At 41.2% G+C, this 21,158-nt stretch overlaps 1 protein-coding gene and 1 long non-coding RNA gene across 2 annotated transcripts; one reads left to right on the plus strand and one right to left on the minus strand.

The window, feature by feature from the left end:
* Positions 1 to 1,729: 1,729 nt before the first annotated feature.
* Positions 1,730 to 14,676, minus strand: UEVLD (UEV and lactate/malate dehyrogenase domains). The gene is made up of 13 exons (XM_083713991.1): positions 14,489 to 14,676; positions 13,286 to 13,370; positions 12,184 to 12,249; positions 10,815 to 10,978; positions 9,312 to 9,447; positions 8,807 to 8,925; positions 7,759 to 7,864; positions 6,912 to 7,082; positions 5,658 to 5,831; positions 4,761 to 4,848; positions 3,752 to 3,875; positions 2,244 to 3,644; positions 1,730 to 2,181 (listed from the first exon to the last, which is right to left on the minus strand). The coding sequence occupies exons 1-12, from the start codon at positions 14,528 to 14,530 to the stop codon at positions 3,480 to 3,482; spliced, it is 1,440 nt and encodes a 479-aa protein (XP_083570117.1). The 5' UTR covers positions 14,531 to 14,676; the 3' UTR covers positions 1,730 to 2,181; positions 2,244 to 3,479.
* Positions 14,677 to 17,437: 2,761 nt separating this feature from the next.
* LOC310833646 lies at positions 17,438 to 21,106 on the plus strand. The gene is made up of 2 exons (XR_014558860.1): positions 17,438 to 17,620; positions 20,600 to 21,106. It is a non-coding gene; the product is annotated as an uncharacterized lncRNA (long non-coding RNA).
* The last annotated feature ends 52 nt before the right edge of the window (positions 21,107 to 21,158 follow it).

A 21,158-nucleotide genomic window follows, 5' to 3' on the forward strand; every position in this document is an offset into this window, starting at 1 on the left:
TTGGGAAGGTAGCCCGTCTACCAATTTCTTCCAAGAAATTTAAGGACTATTTTAATAAATATTACAAGATTAAAGAATCTTCTTCTTCTGAAGAAGTGTGCATGCACACGAAAGCTCATACCAAGAACTGACTTAGTTGGTCTTTAAGGTGCTACTGGAAGGAATTTTTTTTGTTAAGATTAAAGAATGTTAGATTGACATGGACTTAAAAATATTGGTTTTCAGAGACATTAGAGTAAGAAAAGGAATGGAATTAGTAAAAAAACTTTTGGGAAATAAGGGAATGGAGTTGCTGATGGGATAATGAAACTAGAATACAAAACGGTGAGGTATGAGGAAGTCGGGGAAATAAGGCTGAGAAAATAAGTTTTGAAATTATACTTGTTGTTTTTTGTTTGTGTTTGTTTTTATTGTAGTTGTTTTGTACTTGTATGTTCTTATTGGAAAATTTAATAAATATAATATTTATTTATTTTTTAAAAAAGGGAAGGTAGCCCGTCTAGGAGAAGAAAAACTCTGGTCCTAAGCCTCCGCTGCCTTGCAAGATATTTTCAGGAAAAGAAAAGGCTAAGGAGTAAACCCTACACAAATCTGGAGTGGAGTCCCTAAGACAGTTGGATGGCTCCTTGTATGCCTCCTCCTGGCAACTCCTGCAGCTAAGCTGTTGCCAAATGTATTGCTCCGCTTTCATTCGCAAGCTGAGAGGAGGGTCTTGTCATCTGGGCAGCCCAGGACCTCCATACACACTGCCAGGCTTGCATCCCGGGGAGGTCACTTTGGTGCTGCAAATGCAGCAGTTCAGCTTCACCCACAGAGGTCCACTTCATTGTCTCTCGAGACAGATGGATGCCAACAACATATCCCATCAACCCCAGACTGCAAGGCTAATAGTCAAGGAAGATGGGTACTGTAGTCCAACAATACCTGGAGGGCCAAAGGTTCACCCTCCCTTGGTGTAGACAACACTTCAACTTTGATGGACCAAGGGTTTGAGACAGACAAAATGAAATCTTCACACAGCACATAGCAACACTCTGGATTTCACTCCTACAAAATGTATAGATTGGAGACAAAACTAAATGGTACCCAGGAATCTTGGCTACAGTCACTGAAATTGTCAGTGTTATTTTAAAAAGCCTACGTACAATGGAAAGGATTGTGTATAGATGGAACAGATTAATGCATAAAATATAGAGAGGTTATTTAATGGTTTGAAGGATTTGAATGTGCATGCATTCTGTAAACTACTTTATTCTGAAGTGGTGTACAATAGGGTCAAACAATAAAATAGTTCACAAAATACATGCATATTAAAATCCATCAAACCACTAAATAAAATTGTCTGTAAAACAACCATCAACCATGCAGCCAAAAGTCCTGTACATCCTTTAAATTTAGATTTGGAGACCTTTTGGTAACAACCAACAAATCTAATAAATAATAATTTAAGTTTTGCTGTCATGATTCAAGATAATATTTTGTACCAGCTAGATAGTGCACCACACCAACTCATGAATTCCTCATCTGACCTACCAATAGATGTGCTTCATATATTAGTATATATTAGCAAATTCTTTCATTAATCTGTTGCATTTATGTACTGCTAAATATTTCAAAAACCTCTAAGCCATGTATGGTCTAACCCCCACACCCATAATATATTGTTAAAGCATTAGCACATAAACACAACCTAAAACCAATAAAACAGTAATAAAAAAACACATCAAGCTTTTAAAAGTTAATAAATGTTTTATTAACATTACACATCACAGTGTTTTTCCATATACCACTTGCTTAAATATATAATGCAAAGAAAAAGGCAAAAATTCATTGCAATCATACCTGAGTACAAAATCTATATATACTATCATTAGACTGTTTAGACTATATATTTGGTAGTGCTTAAAGCTTGTTGCAGTGTTACAACTGATGACACCAAACATACTAAGCCTTATCAGTGCATAACATCGAGCAGTGCATTCATTCAGTTTTTCTTCCCATCCCATCCTATCCTAAGGACTCAGGCCAAGTCACAATTATTTTAACAAAAGACCAAATAAAAACAGATTACTTCATTAGATAGAAATAAAAATTTACCTCCTCTTTACCCTAAGTTCATAAATCATCATTTAGATCCTGGGAATAGTATTGGCTAACACTATCCAATAAGTATTTTCTCATCTATTATATTTTATAATATTATATTATATTATATTATATTATATTATATTACATTACATTACATTACATTATATGGTAGAGTGGAAAGGGAGAAGAATCACCTTTTAAAAAATATATTCTGAATAAAGAAAGCATTTCATTTAAACCATGGTGACTAGCTGTGCCTTACTGTATTCTATAATGTCCTCCCCATATAAAGTGCCTATATAATTCAATTTATAAATCTTGTACAGAATCCAGTATGCCCTCCCATGTGAGCCAAAAGCACTAATGTGTGCACATGGGAAACAAAACATTTCCTGCTCCACCCAGCTGCTTCATTCACAAGCAGCACTGGAGGGTACTCCAACATTCAGGGTGACTTTACAGGGGCTACGAGAACCTTAAGCAGGAAGGATGTGAACACACAGAACCTCAAGCCTCTTGGATTTTGGCCAAGTGCCTTTAAGAAGACCATACAACTATGCACATTTTATATACTGCAGCAATGTAACAGTGCTGGGTTCTTTTTTTTATATCCCCACCCCCAGCAATATCTAAATCTTTGGGTGATTCATACAAAAAGTTCAGAAAAATATTTTCAGGCACATTAAGGCTAAGCAAATAGAATTCATCTGCAATGCCCAAAATTTCAGCTTCAAATGAATTACTGCAATGATTTGCTGGTGGAAACATTCTGTTATAAATTGTGTGAATCATTGGCTGAAACATGGACCTTTAATTTTAGGCAATACCTTGCTGCCAGGCCATCTATGTTTAGACTTTAGCAATGTGTAATATATATACAAGACTGGTTCTCTATAGTAAATACACGATGGCAATGCTGTATCACCTATGGCAAAACAATAGTCACTCTGATTGAAAAGATACCTCTTGTCAACAAATTTACAGCAACTTAGAAAAGGAAGTGGGCTGGTGGTGATTATAGTGATGGCTCTGATATAGTGTTGTGCATTCAATATAGGAAAAAGAAGAGATACTATTTTTTCTTATTAATACAGATAGTAATTAAATAACCAAGAGTACAAAATCCAGCAAAAAGGCAACCCATGATCTAGAAAGTTTGGGAAATTACGGTAAGTTTCATGTTGCATATTTCCATCCTATTTTGCCTAATCATTTTTATTATAAGAATGTCATTGACAGATGGTCTTTAGCATGCCCTATAATTAAATATACACCAAATTCAGCAAAGCTTCAACATTGTGAGGTATTCTTTTTTTAGCAGCCACCTAGGCAATAGTGTCTTTTCTGCAACTCTCAAATACCTTAGAGGCCAAGTTATGCCTAGCTGGTATTCAGAGTTTCAGCTGCTGTTGAAGATCATGAATCGAGGCAACCGTGGACTGAAGCTCCTGTGCCACAGTACCTTTATCCAGCAGTTTGATGACTTCAGTCACTCCACTGATTCCAAGCACACAAGGCACACTTAAAAATACTTCAGAGTTTATATTGTAACATCCCTAGAAAAGGCAAAACATAGTATTGGGTATATTAGAATTCCTGGGGCCCACAGGTTAATGTTTCCTCTATTCTAAAAAAGCAAAATCAGATCAGATCCTGTGTTTACCTTCACCATCGTTGATATGGAATGTACTTTCCTTTTATCATTCAATATACTGTCTGCCAGATCAGCTATTGACAGACCAACAGACCAGGATTTTTGGCCTCTTCCTTTCAGAACTTCCATGGCTCTATATAAAAGCAAAAGAACCAGGATTTACAATGCACTTTTTTAGCAAGCAATACGCCCCCTTTATAATCTCCATACATCACGCTTGTATATCAACAAACGTGGTACACATTTTTGTAGTGGCCTTATTCACATGTTGTGCTAGCCAAACTGTCTAAATGTGAACAAGCAAGTGTGAGGGTACTTGTAGTAAAAAAAAATGCAGCTGCTTTGCTCCTCCCATGATTGTCCTACTTCCACACTAGCTATGCCATGCAAAACCATGGTTTGTTTGGCTTCGTACTGCATCTGAACCCAGACTCGTGGTTTGTCTGCCTCAGACAAAACACAAATGGTAAGCCAAGAACAAACCATCAGAATGCATGTGATGGCTTTCGACCAATCAAAAGGTTACAGCAAAATGGTTACGTATAGATTACATTTTCATGGCAACAGGTCTTGAGCCAAGCAGAGGCTGACTACATTACTTGTTGCTAATTTTATGACTAGCAGCAAAGCATGTGTAAGGAATTTGCCACTCTTGTGTCTGCCCCCTCCCTTAGTCATTACTTCAAGGTTTATGAGGTGTTAGCTGTCTAGAGTGGGCTACTTTCTTAGGTACAAGACCCTGAGTTAAGTATACGTATTTTAAGAATAGCACTGCTGACAGATAAGACTTCAACTAGAATTTGAGGCCTTTTATACGTAGCCTGATCAAAACGTGTTCAAGTAAAAATAGGGTTTAATAGGTACATAATGAAGGTTTCCCTTTCATATCATGTTACTAGGGTATAAATTAAAATTCAGAATTAGGCTGCACTCCTATATCAATTTATATTGGAATAAGTCCCAGTTAACTCAGTGGGACTTACTTCTGATTGTGCTGCCACATGTCTAAGTGTTTTACCTGTTAGCTAAGAGATGCTGGGCATTTTGATTTGCTATATCTTCATCCTGATGACTTGTCACTGAATTAGAAGCACTCCATGCTGCCACTGAATAGGATAAAATTACAATCAATATTGTTTTTAAACATGTGCATTTTTATCTCAGGAATAATTTCTCTGTAGAGTGTGTGCTTTCCATTTTGCTTTTTAAGGGACCAATTGTAGGAATTCTATTCGGAGGAGTACATAACTCACAGATGTACAGAAAACACAGAATATGCAATAACCCGTCAGACAAAGAAACTGCATGAGAAGTCAGTGACAAAGCAACCACCACCGCAATATAGTGAAAGCATAAAATATAGAATTGGAGAACCTGTCTCTGGAACAGAACCACAAACTTCTTGTCATGGCTATCCATTAAATAAATAACAGTAATTTAAACTGAAATATCTCCATATAAAAGGTAAAGGTAAAGGTACCCCTGCCCGTACGGGCCAGTCTTGACAGACTCTGGGGTTGTGCGCCCATCTCACTTAAGAGGCCAGGGGCCAGCGCTGTCCGGAGACACTTCCGGGTCACGTGGCCAGCGTGACATCACTGCTCTGGCGAGCCAGAGCCGCACACGGAAACGCCATTTACCTTCCCGCTGGTAAGCGGTCCCTATTTATCTACTTGCACCCGGAGGTGCTTTCGAACTGCTAGGTTGGCAGGCGCTGGGACCGAGCAGCGGGAGCGCACCCCGCCGCAGGGATTCGAACCACCGACCTTTCGATCAGCAAGTCCTAGGCGCTGAGGCTTTACAGTACTTCTATTAAAAAATAATCACAATGTTTTCTGAAATTATCTCCTGATATAAAGTACACATGTGGTACCCTAAACTGCATAGTAAGCTAAGTAGTAAGTCATCATTTTACCTTTGTTTTCCCCTTGTTCACCAATAATCCAATTATCTTTGCCTCTGATTTGAGCTTTTAATAGGTTTGCAATAATGTATTGGAATCTTGCAGAGTCTAGATTACAACCAATCCCGATAACCCGACTTTTAGGAAATCCACTCATCTTCCATGATACATAGGTCATTATTTCCACTGTACATTTGACAAAAACACATTGAAAAGGGCAAATTAATTTGTATTCAGGTCAAAAAGACATAAAGGTTTCCAATCAAGTTATCATTCATCTCTTTGGCAGTGGGGTTGATTGGATATCAGTAAATTATTCATTTTAAAAACAACAGCAACAAATATCATGAAGGATGTTTTAGTAAATTTGTAATCTTAACCCCACTTTCCTGGAAGTAAGCCCATTTAATATAACAGTACTTATTTCCAAGGAGACATGGTTTTGACTGTGCATTATTTTGCACAGCTTAAATATAATTAAATGTATCACTAAACTTGGTTAACACAATCACACCCTACAACATTTGGTTCTGGTAGAGTGAATTTCTGCTGGTTATTATTCGTTTCCAACAAAACATGATGAGAAGCTTTGATCTTTCAGAATGACTTGTTTCTTCACCGGCACCTCTCAGAATTTATGTCCCAAGAAGCATGTTTGCTCAAAAGGAAGACCTACTGATTTTTCCTGGTGCTTTGGGGTTAAGTAATGAGATTAACCAAGCCGCATCAAAACATGCTTGTATACAAATATTTGCAATCACAAAACCATAGAACTGTAGAGTTGGAAGTGACCCTGAGGGTCATCTAGTCGACACCCCCCTGCAAATCTCAACTAGATCATACATTACAGGTGGCCACCCAACCTCTGCTTAAAAACCTACAAGAAAGGAGAGTTGACCACCTCTCATAGGAGTGTGTTCCACTGTCGGACAGCATTTACTGTCATAAAGGTCTTCCTGATGTTCAGTCGGAATCTCATTTCTTAAAACTTGAATCAGGGAAGTACTAGTTTTCCTGTTACTCACTTCTCTAAGGGAAAATGTCAGAAGACTTCCTCCATGTGTGTGTCAAGATATACACAACACACAAAAGGAAACTTTCTGGCCCAGTTTTCTACATTGTCACAATACTTGACCACAAGAGAGCAAACAGAGAATACCCTGAAGTCTCTGTAAAGAAATAGGTTTATTAAGTATGAGAATATTCATGACAAAGCACGTTATATCCAGGGAGCAATAAATCATAAAAAGGTAAGCGCTGCCATACCTGGTTGAGAAGCCACAAGCAGTACACTTTGTTGGCTATAATGTGCTACTGAAGGAATGATGCCTCTGAACAGTTCAACATTGCTCTGTACAACATCCAGATAGGACTGAGCATTGCCTAAAGAATTCACTGTTAGCACCACCAGCTTTGAGCCTGCTGAGGCGGAAAAATCTAAGAACACAAAGAAAGAATTTCTGCACACGTCAAGGTGAGAGTATAAGACCTATTTCATTATTATTTTTTAAGTCCATGAACTGGACAGGTAAACTTTTGTTTTATTTAAAGATACAGGGTTGTATCCAATGCTGTGCATGTGGAGTTCAACTTGTGCAATGGGACTCCCCCTTCCTTTCCTTTCCTCTCCTCACATGCCCTCAGAACCTGCTCCAAAGGTTCCTCCAACCCAGAGGATGCAAGAGGTGCTGCAGAGGAGAAGACAGGAAAGTTCTAGTGTGCAAGCAGAAGTCTGCTGTGTTAGCAGAACAGAAGCGTTGGATACGACCCATACGAGTGTAAAAGGAGTCGCTAATTAAGCACTGTGCCACAACTTTCTCAGGCATATAGTGTGTGTATACACACACACACCTACATATATACACACATGTACATCTCCTGCCTTTCTTTCATCATGGAACCCATCTGTACACAAGGTCTCCCCATCCAGGCTCTGGCTACACTCAAACTTCCTTAGCTTCATCACATGGTGCCTTCATGTGCTTTCAGAGGTTATTGCTACAGGTGAAATGCCCTTACCAATGATTCCAAGAATTACTTAGAAAATTCACTTGAAGTATATTGGGGGGGGGACGGGGGACCACCACACACATCTCAGAAGCCAACACAATACCTCTGCTGATTTCCACATTAGGCAAGGCAAAGATTTCCAGGTCCATAGCTGCTCCTTTCATTGTACCTTCTGAGCAGTCCAAGACAACCACTCTGTCAGCAACACCCTGGTACAAATTGAAAGGAAAGAAGTAGTTATTCAGTGGGGAAAAGACAGAATGGCATTCTGAAAGGGTTTAATACAACTCTGATTTATATATTTAAATGCTGACATACAATCCTATTTTCTACATAGGCTGCTGTTAAATTTGAGACAACAGCTATTCTCTCCCATCACACCAGTCATCTGTTTGAATCAAGTTACCACCGCTAGAGACAATGTGCCTCTGAATCCCAATTGCTGGGAATCAAAAGTGGGAAGAGTGCTACTCCGCTTCGATCCTGCTTTCAGGTTTCCCATAGTCATGGGCCTTTGGCTTTATCCAGCAGCCAGACTCTCCTGAAGATGGTCAGGCATAATTCGGCAGGCATTAAACATGCACTGAAATCCCTCCCATAGAAATCAGTAGGATGCCTGGATCATGACAAAATACTTGGGAGATTCACAGAGCGATCTAAACCTCACCAAGGCAGCAGGTGAGTGGCAGATCCATGCTGAAAGCAACTGTGCTAGTAGCTTTCCAGCTGCTTATATTAGCCTGCTAAAAATCCATACAGGCTGCATTCTGTTGGTGCTATTGGAAAATACACAGTTTAAGACAGCATGTGCCAACTAAAAGCTATGGTTACCATGTGCTGAGAAGTTATGCAAATAGACCCTCAATGCACAGTCCTTTGCAAGCTTACTCAGAAATACATCCCACTCTGTTCAACAGGCCTGCTCCAAAGTAAATGCGTATGGCACCTACTTCTGAATAAAGACACACAAGATAGCACCATGTAATTGCTTAGGCAATCCATCGGTTCCAATCCTAATTTAAACCTACTTCATGGGGAAGAGAGCACTAGTTGTTTTTTCCTAGTTATTTTCAAGAATAATTATTTTATCCCAGTTTGGAATCACTACAGAAGCAATCACAGTGGTCATTTCACGTAAAGTATATATATACCTTTGCTGAAATAGCCAGTGCACAAGCAAGGCCCAGATCCCCTGCTCCAATCACTGTAACTTTGTTAAATCCTCCATCATTTTTCTTTCCCTCTCCCTTGGACTGAATGTTGTCTTCACCTAAAATAACAGATAGTCATTAATATAAACAAATGCGTTCAACTTGGGAAGTTGCATGGAAAATGACTGGATCTAATGGAACAAACCAACCAAAAAAGGTTTAACTGGAAGCTATGGTGGTCTGTGGAGGACAAAGACATATTGTACAGCCTTCTTCATATGAATGCTAACTTCAAACCGAAGAAGAGCCCTGTTGCATCAGACCAAAAGTTCAGCCATTTCTCACAACCGCCAGCCAGATGCTTCAGGGATAATGGGAGGATGATAGCCATCTCTTGCTATTGTTCCTTAATGACCGCCGTTTATCAATGACTGAATCCTGCATACAGTACAGAACTTGGCTCCCAAACAAAAACCCCAAACAAATTCCCAAAGGTGATGCATACCTTCAGTGATTTTTGCAATGTAGGAGAGCAGCTCTGACTGTCTGGCTGCATCTGAAGATGATAATGAGAACAGAGGGAGCTCCTCTTCAAATTTTGCGCTCATTTCCTTTAATAACCCTATGATCATGGATTGCGGCTGAAACATATATAACAACAATTAGTCTCCTCCTCATCTCATTATGATATCCTTTCACATAAGTCTTAAAGCGATTTACAAGCCCCCAACAAGAGCAACTAAAAATAGGTTCCTAAACATCACTAACAAAACATGCAAGGCAGAGACTTAAAACAAAACAGAACGAAAAATCCAGCTGGACAAGCTTCTTGAAACAAAATGTATTCAGTAGTTTCTGGAAACTACAGGCAGCAGGCACCTGTTGTATCTCAAAATAATAATAATAATAATAATAATAATAATAATAATAATAATAATAATAATAATTTATTTATACCCCACCCATGTGGCTGAGTTTCCTCAGCCACTCTGGGCAGCTCCCAATCAATTATTAAAAACAATACAGCATTAAGTATTAAAAACTTTACTAAATAGGGCTGCCTTCAGATGTCTTTTACAAATAGGTTAACTGCTTATTTCCTTGACATCTGATGGGAGGACGTTCCACAGGGCGGGCGGCACTACTGAGAAGGCCTTCTGTCTGGTTCCACAAAACAGGGGCAGCCACATTGAAATGTCTGCTCTCAATTACTGTGGGCTTCTGATATTTAAGACACTTCAAGGAGAGACTCTCCCATAAAACACAGCCATCCACTGCATATGTAAATGGCAATGTGGTCTTTCATGGAACCCTGTAGAGGTTGTATGTCAGTACCAGAGCCTTTAACATGGTCTGGTACTGCAATTTTAGATAACAAACATTCTATGAACAAAAATGTCTTAAAAGGAAAAAAAAGGGCAGCTCTCCACATGCCTAAATGGACTGAGAACCTGAAGCACTTTATGTACAATTACTGTGTATAGGGCTTATCAAATTTCCCCCTTCATAGCTACATAAACCAGTTATCAACTTTTTCCCAGAGAAGCTGAATCAAGATAGGGGCTACACAGAAGGGAGCAGGCCTTTCTTACAGGGATAGAGGTGTAAGAGGATCATGACCCATCCCAGTGGGGAATTCCAAGTGCCTTTTCCTTTGCAAGTGAGATTTTTGCCATTCATTCATAGAAATGCAAAAGTAAAGCACTATGTTTGGGGGCACTGTTAGACAAAACACTGCCCCCTGCAATAACGCTGGTTGGCCATGCCTCTGCTGACAGAGAACCCGAGAACTACAAATACACACTACTTTTGCTAGTCCAATAAAATAGCCTCTACTTTCTCTCACATTGCCTGTGTAGCCTATCTAGCATGATGTTAAAAGGCACGTTTTTATACAATTAAGGTACACAATATGGATGACATAAAATTAAGACTAAGACAAACACTGTAAACCGATTTTAGTAAAGCAATAATACTATTTTACATGACATGCACAGATATCCCTTACATGACTCCAGTTTTGTAGATAGGGCAAGTATATCCTTCCCCGGGCATCTACATGCTTTCCTACAGAAATCCCCATGTTTGCAGTGGGCTTTAAGAAGCAGATTGGAGGAGTAAAAGGATGAGAATCTAAAATCCATAGGAAAATTGGAATGTTGTACGAATTACCTGTCAAAATACAAAACATAAGCAACTATCAACAACCACTGCTCCTTGACTGGTCATGTATACTTCTTAAATTTTGCACTTGATATTTAACCCATGGGTGGGCGTACTGTACGATCTATTGTACTTTGTTTTTCACTAGAACCCCAAAGTCCATGATCTGGAGCCATAGGCTAAGAAGGCAAACATATAAAAGGTAAAGGTAAAGGTACCCCTGCCCGTACGGGCCAGTCGTGTCCGACTCTAGGGTTGTGCGCCCATCTCACTTAAGAGGCCGGGGGCCAGCGCTGTCCGGAGACACTTCCGGGTCACGTGGCCAGTGTGATGAAGCTGCTCTGGCGAGCCAGCACCAGCGAAGCACACGGAAATGCCGTTTACCTTCCCGCTATAAAGAGGTACTTATTTATCTACTTGCACTTAGGGGTGCTAGGTGGGCAGGCGCTGGGACCGAAAGACGGGAGCTCACCCCGCCGCGGGGATTCGAACCGCCGACCATGCAATCGTCAAGCCCTAGGCACTGAGGTTTTACCCACAGCGCCACCCGCGTCCCTTATGCAAACATATACAGTCCAGGAATTTATTTTTCACATGGGAAAAATCCACTCCTGGTTTTTGCACAATCACTCCTTGTTTCAGCAGCCTGAATAATGGAAGTGGGTAGACCTTTTGCACTTGATCTTGAACAAGAGTTGCTATTAGAAAGATATATTTACTTATTTAAAGAATGCATATGCAGCCCATCAATATAAATATTTCCAGAGCAGCTTAAAAAAGATATACTATTGATATCAAACAGGCGTCGTCACGGTATTCTTCTCAGTGCCTGCTGAAGACGTTCTTATTTAAACAAGATGTTTAGAAAGTTTGTATGAGTTTTAAGTTGTTTTAGCCTATTCTGTTGTGGTTTTAAGAGCCACTATTGATCTTGTCTGCTCAATCCACTGCAGCCTGGCTTCGCATGTCCTCACATGGTTTAGCCGGCCAGTCAAAGCTGTTTCCTGGGGAGTGGTTGCTGTCGCATGCTGACAGCTTGTAGGAGCCACAGATGAAAGATGAGTAAAGGGTGGGAACCAAAGGTGGACAAACTTCCCCAGAGGGAGCATGATGTGTCACCCACCAGAGGTACTACCCCACCCGAAACATCCCAACCCACTTGCAATTCCCAATGTATTATTAGGTAGCAAACAAAAACATAGTGGACAACTTACCCTGGTATTTCACTGGAACAGTGCCACTACAATTCAACAGGTCTTTCTGGGAACCATCCTTAAAAGCTAAAGTTCAGAACATTAATTTGTATGCATGTATAGATTACATTTTTTTCAGTAGCAGACAGCACAGTGAGACTGCCCTTCTCACATGAGCATTCTCTGTTTGCACAGCTGCTTTGTACTGTGACAGAGGGGGGGGGGCAAGGCGCTGCTAAGGTTGGCATGGTGCAAATGCACTGGCGGAGTGTATCCGGCATTCCTGCCAGCAAGTTGGTACTGTGGAGATCTCTGCCCTTCCCCTCTCCATCTCGGTATGCAGCAGGACACAGCCACAGGGAGCTCATGCAAGTGGCACATCCCCACCATCTTTAAATTTTTGTCATTATTTTGTTACCGATAATACTGCTTTATTAACATCTGATATCAGAGCCAGATAACTCATTATTTTAAATGTTTATACACCACCAGACTTTTTAAAAGAACAAAGTAATCATGACAGCAAAATAAAAAGAGCATGTAAAATACAATACAGCCAGAAAGGAAAATAAAACAACTTCATTGGTTTGCTGCTATTTGCTTTATTTTCCTTTCTGGCAGCAAATAGCAGCAAACCAATACAAAGCTCACTCTACCACCCCAAACTTCATAAAGAAGCAAGAGTAAAGTGATTACTTAACTCAGGAACCCCCAAACTTGGCCCTCCAGCTGTTTTGGGACTACAGTTCCCATCATCCCTGACCACTTGTCCTGTTAGCTAGGGATGATGGGAGTTGTAGTTCCAAAAACAGCTGGAGCGCCAAGTTTGGGGATGCCTAACTTAATTGTTGAAGGTTCAAAAATTTACACAAGGTGAAAGCACACTCGCTTGGGAGTAAGCCCTACTGAATACTGCTGGCTTACTTTCTAGTAAACATACGGTACATAGGATTGTGCTGCAGGTAATATTGTCAATAACAAACATAAGTAACTAGAGTTGAATTCCTTACTTGAAATTATTTGCATTGACTACTATTCAAACTTTTATATTAATCACTATACAAAACAACGTTCTCACATAATCATTTTTCCAATGGGCCAAAATAATAGACATTACTCTTACTGTAGGTATTCATGGCAAATGTGGTGTTTGGGTACGACTCATGTACGCTCTTCAGTTCTTCTATGGTCAGATCTCGGAATTTATACTGCAGAGAGAACAAGGATAATTTTATTTTTTTAAGCAGCACCCTGCCTTTAAAATTTGTCATTGTTATTAAGCAATTAGCTTCACAGCTGAAATTGGAAGTCTAAACCACTGATAATTCGCTTCAGTATCAATACAGCCCATTCCCATTTGAAACTCATGCTGTGTAGATCTGCACTTATTAGAATGACTGCACCTTCCTTTAATTACATGGATGTGCATTGAGTTAAAGCACTATAGATAAAATTCTGCTCACATTTGTTCTTTAAAACATGCACACACCACTTTTAAGTATGTAAAGCAGGGGTGGGGAATTGAATCGGGCCAGATCCAGAATTGGCAAACCCTCCACAGTAAGGTTACCAGACGTTCCCATTTCCTGGGGACAGTCCCTGGATTTACAAATCAGTCCCCTGGCAAAATCCACTAAATTTGACTGAAGTTGAAAAGTGTCCCCAGATTCATTGAAAAAAATCTGGTAACCAACAGGGCTAGTTGAACAGGTAGGAAGAGCTGTCAGTCCACTTGATGTCAGGTGACTCTAAGCGCACTCCCAGTTCTTCATTGGCAGCCATGGCTTGAACTCACCTTCCAAACATTCTTGCCATCATAATTGCAACACAGATTACACGTATTTAACACACGGAAGATTGGGCTTCCTTCCGAGCCAACATACGCAGGATTCTGCTGCTAGAGCAGAGATCGGGAACCCGTGATCCTCCTGAATGACAACTAGGGCTGATGTGCGGTAGGTTTCTAGAGATCCCTACATCCTGCGTCAAGGAGCAAGTTCTGCATTTCTAGGGCAGCTGACCTAGGAGCGCTGCATGCAGAATGCACCCTACGATGAGGCCTTGCTTACATCCCTTCCGGCAGCGTTGGCACACATATTTCGGGAGTCTAAAGAGCCACCCTCAACCACGGCCATGTTGCAACCCCACATAACTTGTGGTGAGCAGGCAGGCAGCTTGCAACAGCGTCTTAACCGGGGACATCCCGAGTGACTCGACGGCAAAGCGGCGCCCATGGGAAGCCAGGGGGAGTCGCTCCCTCGGGCCGCCCACCCGGCGCGCGGAGAGGAGCGCCCGCGCCCGCCCATCCCGCCGCCGCCCGCCTTGCCTTGCTCAGCCACTTCCTCAGCTGCTCCTCGGAGAACTCCATCGCCGCCGGCCCGTGCGAGGAGGAACAAGCGCCGCTTCCTGCTGCTGGCGCGCCTGGAAAGGCGAGCCGGCCGGCCGCGCGGCCTCTCCCAGTTCCTCCTTTTCCCCAGGCCCGCCCCTTGCTTAGGTAAACGGCCTAGGTTTTAAGCCAAGGAAGCGGCGGCGCCGCGCCTTGTGAGGAAGCGGGTTGCTTCTCCCGGCGAGGCGCGAGACCTGCGCTTGAACCCAGGGCCGGATTTAGGTTTGATGAGGCCCTAAGCTACTGAAGGTAATGGAGCCCTTTAGATGTCCAGCTGGCCTTTGTCAACAACAATTCTCGCTGTTTTCTATATGCTATATGGTAATTTATGGACCTAATAGGCATCTAAAGCCATTTGCACATGTTGCCATTGCAACCAGTCCATGCAGAATGTAGGCACCCTATATATAGACATGAGCAAACCAGTGATATTTTAGGGAGCGGGCAGGGCCCATTACTTACATCATAGGTGCCTACACAACACAAAACACTGTTGCTGTATGCAGGTTTTATTTTTTTATCTTAGGAAATGTACATCCAGGTTTTTTTCCTTGAATTTTTTTTGGGCCCCCCAAGAGAGCTTGTTTAGCTTATACGTAAATCCAGCACTGCTTGAACCTTGCGGCGGCAGAGGCGGCACAGCGTTTAGGCTCAGAGTTGCGACCTGACCGGCTCAAGGGATTTTGCAGGAAACAGATGGGGAAACCGTGGCACTCCAGGCGTCATTGGACTCCAAAATATCTGAGCCAGCATAGCCAGGGATGGTGGGAGTTGCAGTCCTGCAACATCTGCTGTACGCTGAAGTGACTGGAAGGGGGTCTCTCCCTTGGAAAGGATCCAGAGGCCTTTTTCTTTTCTTTTTAATTTTCTTTATGCTTTTCAGGTTTATACATTTCACTAATTTTACCATCATTTTACCATTTCAAAACTTGACTTCCTTCTCCCTCTTTCTGCGGTTCCTTAAATTTATTTTTAATATCTTCTGCATATCCAAATTAACTTAATTTGCTCATTTATTCATCTACTTTAAATATATACTCTTATAAAACTGCAGGTTATTACAATAATCCTGCCAATGTTCTTATCTGTTTACAATTTATCTGTAAATATTCAATAAACCATTCCCATTCTTTTATAAAAAGTTTGTTATCTTGATTTCTTACTCTTCTAGAAAGTTTCTTCATTTCTGCATATTTCATAAGTTTTGTATCCATTCTTCCTTTGCTGGGACTTCTGCTTATTTCCATGTTTGGGCAAGTAACATTCTTGCTGTTGTAGCATATATCAATAAGTTTCTGTACAGTTTAGGTGGTTCTGTCCCTATAACTCCCAAAAGAAAAGCTGCTGGTTTTTTTTGTTTTTTTGTTTTTGTTTTTTACAAATGGTATTTTAAACATCCTTTTCAATTCATTATATATCATTTCAAAAGGTGTTTTTCACTGGCCACAGGAGGCAGTCACGGCCACCAACCTAGATGGCTTTCAGAGAGGACTGGACCAATTCATGGAGGAGAGGGCTATCACAGAATCGTAGAGTTGGAAGGGACCCCAAGGGCCATGTACTGCAACCCCCCTGCAATGTAGGAATCTTAGCTAAAGCATCCATGACAGATGGCTCTCCTTAAAAACCTCCAAGGAAGGAGAACCCACAACCTCCCAAGGGAGACAGGTCAGCTGTTGATGGCGATGAGCCATGATGGCTATGCTTTGCCTCTGCAGTTGGGAGGCAGCAAAGCCACATGAGGGAAGAGTTGCTCATGCTCGAATCCTGCTTGCGTGTTTCCTACAAGCACCTGGTTGACCAGGATGACAAGAGGATGCTGCAGTATATGGGTCACTGGCCTGATCCAGCAGTCTCTTCTTAGGTCCATATTCCCGGAAATGGCATAGGGCAACTTTTGAGGCAGCAGCCTGGCTTGTTCTTTTGTGAAGCTCTGTGGGAGAAAAATCAAGCCATAATGTTGTGATTAGGGTAAAAGTTAATTCAATATTCTACTTATTGAAGCAAGACAGTTGCATTGGGGGAGACCCCATCAGCCAGATTCTCTTCTGTGCTAATTGATGTTCTGCTCAGATGTTCTGGAACGTAACAGCTTCTGTAGGGATGGCAATGTTGCCACAGCTTGGTTCATGAGAGACCACAAGAGATTAGCTTTGAAAGGAACACCAGAAACAGCTGGTCAAAACCCCATAACCATTCCATACTCTCTTCACCTTTTCACTTTTCAACATCTCACCCTCCTTCATGCTGACTCTGCTTTTTTACACCCCAGTGGGAGATGTTGTGTTAAGATACAAATAGGCTCAGGCCTTGCAGACCCCAGACCCATACATTCCACTTCCACAGCATGAATGGTGCTATAGTTGGTAAGAAGAGAGAAAATGCTTCACAAAATAGCACAATGACAGCAGCCCCAATAGCAAGCTGCTCCGCTTGTTATTCCCATTGCACCAGCTGGCCCCTGGTGAGGTCTCTTTGGTTGGCTTAGGCCTCCAAGGCCTGGGGCAAGTGTACCTTGCTGCCCCTCCCCTCTGCATGGACCTGGTGGCCAATAGGAGAGAAAACTGAAGTTGATTGGCTGAGCACTCCCAAGAGGGGAAAATATTGGGAACCACTAATTTAAGGAAATTTAAGCTTTTAAATTTTGTATCTGATTTGTAACTATTCCCTCCCTCCCTGTAAATGTAGTTTATAAAAACTCCAAACCAAAATGAAATAGTTTATTTAAACAAAAACTTTTGTAACTTCTGTATCTATCTGAAATGCCTTTGGTTCTATCACAGAAACTATTTTGCTGATGTCATGCTAGTTGGGTCAATTGTTACATAACAAATGATGTCACAATCTAGTTCACTGCACAGTCTGGCTCATCACAAATAGCCACCAAGAAAGCCAAAGTACTGAGCTGCCTAAAATCAGCTGAAAGGTGATTTTCTTTTGTCCTTAAAAATTAGCCATATCAAGTCACATTCCGTAGGTGGGAAAACTCTGAGAAATTGTACAATGATTGTTGTTGGTTGGCTGATTTTCCTTTTGGCTTTGCATCTGATGCATAGAGTTCCAAACGCTAAGGTGAGTAAACTTTGAAATACCAGTTGCAAATGCTGCCCTATGTCACCCTAGTTTGCTGTTTGATGCAAAACCAAAGAATTTGATTCTTACAAACTTAGGATGTGTTCAGTCCACTGTTTTATGTGGTTTTGCACCCAGACAATAGGAAAGCATCCTCATCATGCCAAGGTACTTATCTGTCACCATCAGGACAAACGGCCTCACCCTTTAAATAGAGCTGAGACTTGAATGCCTTTAGAACATGTGTGCAAACCCATATAAGCCACATGACCCCACAGTAAACCATCTGAGGAATTGTGGCAATGAGAATATATGGGGTGCTGTAGTAAGCGAAGAAGTGCCCAAAATAAACCAGGTGTAGCATTACCCTAAGCATGAAGGAAGGAGATATGCATGAGTCCCAACCTTTATGCAATACTAGATGTGTCCTACATGTTCCACTAATACTGATAAAAGCATATTACAGGTGTTGATGGAGACTATTGAAGTTTTTTAAAACTACAACTTTATTGCAATGGTTCCAAAATACCTATTAACTATTAAGCCTTTTTCTATTTCCAGAAATCTAGGTGAGACAGCCCTTATAATTTAGAAGAATAATAAAAACAATCAATTTTTTATATTGATTATAGTTCAGTAATTCTTTATTGTCGCTGATAAGTGTAAACTGTTTAATTATTATTTACTGTTATTTAATTTTACTGTTTACTATTATATTCTAATAATTATTGAATATTGCTTTATTTAAGTTGTTTATTTTAAAGTTTTTGTGACTTTTTTGTATTGCATCAGATTGTTATTACATGTGTGATCCTTGCTGTTTTGTTGTTTCTTCAGCTTTTAAGCTGCCTTGTGTATAGTATTACAGAAAGACGGTATACAAATTAAAAGTGAAATGAAATGAAAAAGAAGCATAACACCTCAGCCTAAAGTACAGTGTTCTTTGTTGCTAAGGTGTACTCAAGTTCCAACAGCTTGAGATAGATTACTGGGCCTGTGGGTGACAAGTTTCCACTTCTACTTAATATTTCCTCGTGAGCTTTCATCATACTCCTTGCTCAGCGCTGCTAGAAGAGTGGGCATGCCACACAGAGAAAGGAAACTACCTTAGCTCAACGTGGTTGTCTGTGGCTGTGTGATTTTGTGGAAGTATTTTTGGCTGAAGCTATAAAACGTCCATACAATATTTATTTGTTGTGCATTACAGTCCCAGATGGGACGCAGGTGGCGCTGTGGGTTAAACCACAGAGCCTAGGACTTGCCGATCAGAATCCCCGTGACGGGGTGAGCTCCTGTTGCACGGTCCCTGTTCCTGCCAACCTAGTAGTTCGAAAGCACGTCGAAGTGCAAGTAGATAAATAGGTACCGGTCCGGCGGGAAGGTAAACGGCGTTTCTGTGTGCTGCTCTGGTTCGCCAGAAGCGGCTTGGTCATGCTGGCCACATGACCCAGAAGCTGTACACCAACTCCCTCGGTCAATAAAGCGAGATGTGTGTTGCAACCCCAGAGTCAGTCACGACTGGACCTAATGGTCAGGGGTCCCTTTACCTTACAGTCCCAGAGCTGGAGGAGAACTCATGGGGGTTCGAGATATGTGGGAATTCTGAGGAAGGATTCAAAAGACATGAAAATTGCCCAGTGCTGATGCTTTATTAAAGAAAGGTATAGACTTAGAGCAAAAAGCAGCCTGCCAGTTCTCCTTGCATCTCGTGCGCAACGGACACCACCAGGCAAGAAGATGATGGACTGTCTGCACCCAAGCAAAGATGCACACATTCTTTATACAATAGAACAGCATACTGTGTGTCACATGTCCTGTGGAATTGACTCAATCATTAACCTGGGGATTTGTAAACTTGATGAGAATTGTTTGTCTGGTGGTGCAAAAGCACAGGGATATCTTCACAGCTTACTTGAACACTGCCACACCACACACACACACACACACACACACACACACACACACACACTTTGCCCCTAGTCTCCATCCACTAGCATTTGCTGCTTGAGGTGTTTGGCTCACTGTAAGTCCCATTAGCCTTCTGCACCAACCATCAGATCAAATGAGCTCCAACGTTCAGCCCAGTCAAAAGAAACAGAGATATGGTTTGGGAAAGATGTGCCTGTCCTCGAGAAGTTCAGCAGCCTCTTTGAAACTCAACATCATAGTTAACTCTAATTACTGAGTAAACTTTAGATGAAGGGGAGAAAGTGCATAGTATAAAAAGACTTGAAAAATATTTCAAATACTGTATATTTCGCATATGTGCACACCCACACCCACAAAATAGGGTAAATCTACTTTTTAGTTATTCATGCCCCAGAAAGCTTCCAATTCATCACTTTTACAACAAAATTGATTTAATGACAACTCACAGGCAGATTAAACATTGTTCTGTCACTCCCATCCTGCTTCGTTCATCCCATATGTTGCTCCAGAGTGTCCCTTGTGAGGCCACAGGGGCTTGGGGGGGGGGGCAGCCAGATAAGCACTGGTGCATTAGTGAAATTCTACTTGCTCTTCTCAGGTTTCAGCCTACAAATGGCACAGGGCACAGATCAGATTCCTGACCATAGTTTTGATTATTTTTAAAAAGTGTTTCTAGCCCCAATGGTTACAAAGTTGTTATGCTTGAAAGGTAGTGGTCAGTGCCTGGTGAGATAGAGGTGATCTGCTGAGCATCTAAGCCCTGCATATCTCTTCTCCATAAACCATAATAAACAATGCAAAATAGTAAGAATGGCATGAAAAAATTATGCAAATAAGGTCTTATGCATACTTGACCCAACGCATCCTGGTAATTGATTTGCTTCTCATGCAGAATCGCATAGTAAAGAGGAACAAAAGGAAAGCTGAAGGTGTTATTCCTAGACCAATTTGCACCTGCACACCTTAAACTCAGCCTCTTGAGTCAAGCCTCAACATATGGCTCTTTTTCCCTCCAAACTTTTCAGTAATATTTTGTGTGTTTGGTTACAGGCTGAACCGGCAAAGAACGAAGGTGATAAGCATTAACTGGCATTGTCCTTTCGAGGAATGCAACCCAGGGCAGACTTCCCATCTTCTTTAAGAGCGACAAAGATGTTCCAGTTCAGAAGTGCTATTTAATACATCAGCAAGAAAGGAGTTTCAGGAGCTAATGCTTACTGCAGTACTGAAGGCAATGAAGCATATTGTTTCTCTTGTTGGTAACACATAAATTGATTGCACAGCATCATGTTATATGTTTATGACCAAGTTACCTGGACCTTCAAATATGTTACCACGTTCCACGATGCGCAGGGCAAAGTGGATCTCAAGCATTAGCTGTAAGAGCATATTTGAAATAGACTATGCTTCTATTTAAGGGACAATCACATAGAACGTTTCGTATCTGATACGATTTCTGATGGACTATGTACTTTTAAAATTGCCTACTACCTGCAGTAGCAAAATTCACTTGGTGTTCACTATTCTGAAAATATAATGGGTGGAAAAAGACATAAAGGTTAATGTCTGCGGAATGATTTATTTAGTCTTTTAATGCATGTGCCGCCTT

Source organism: Podarcis gaigeae (assembly GCF_964106915.1).
Source record: "Podarcis gaigeae genome assembly, chromosome: 1".
NCBI lineage: Eukaryota > Metazoa > Chordata > Lepidosauria > Squamata > Lacertidae > Podarcis > Podarcis gaigeae.

Coding starts and splice junctions, on each gene's coding strand:
- UEVLD (XM_083713991.1), bottom strand. CDS start 14,530: ATGGAGTTCTCCGAGGAGCAGCTGAGGAAGTGGCTGAGCAAG. Junction 12,250..13,285: donor ATTTGCCATGAATACCTACA/GTAAGAGTAATG, acceptor TCTGAACTTTAG/CTTTTAAGGATGGTTCCCAG. Junction 3,645..3,751: donor CCATATCAACGATGGTGAAG/GTAAACACAGGA, acceptor TGCCTTTTCTAG/GGATGTTACAATATAAACTC.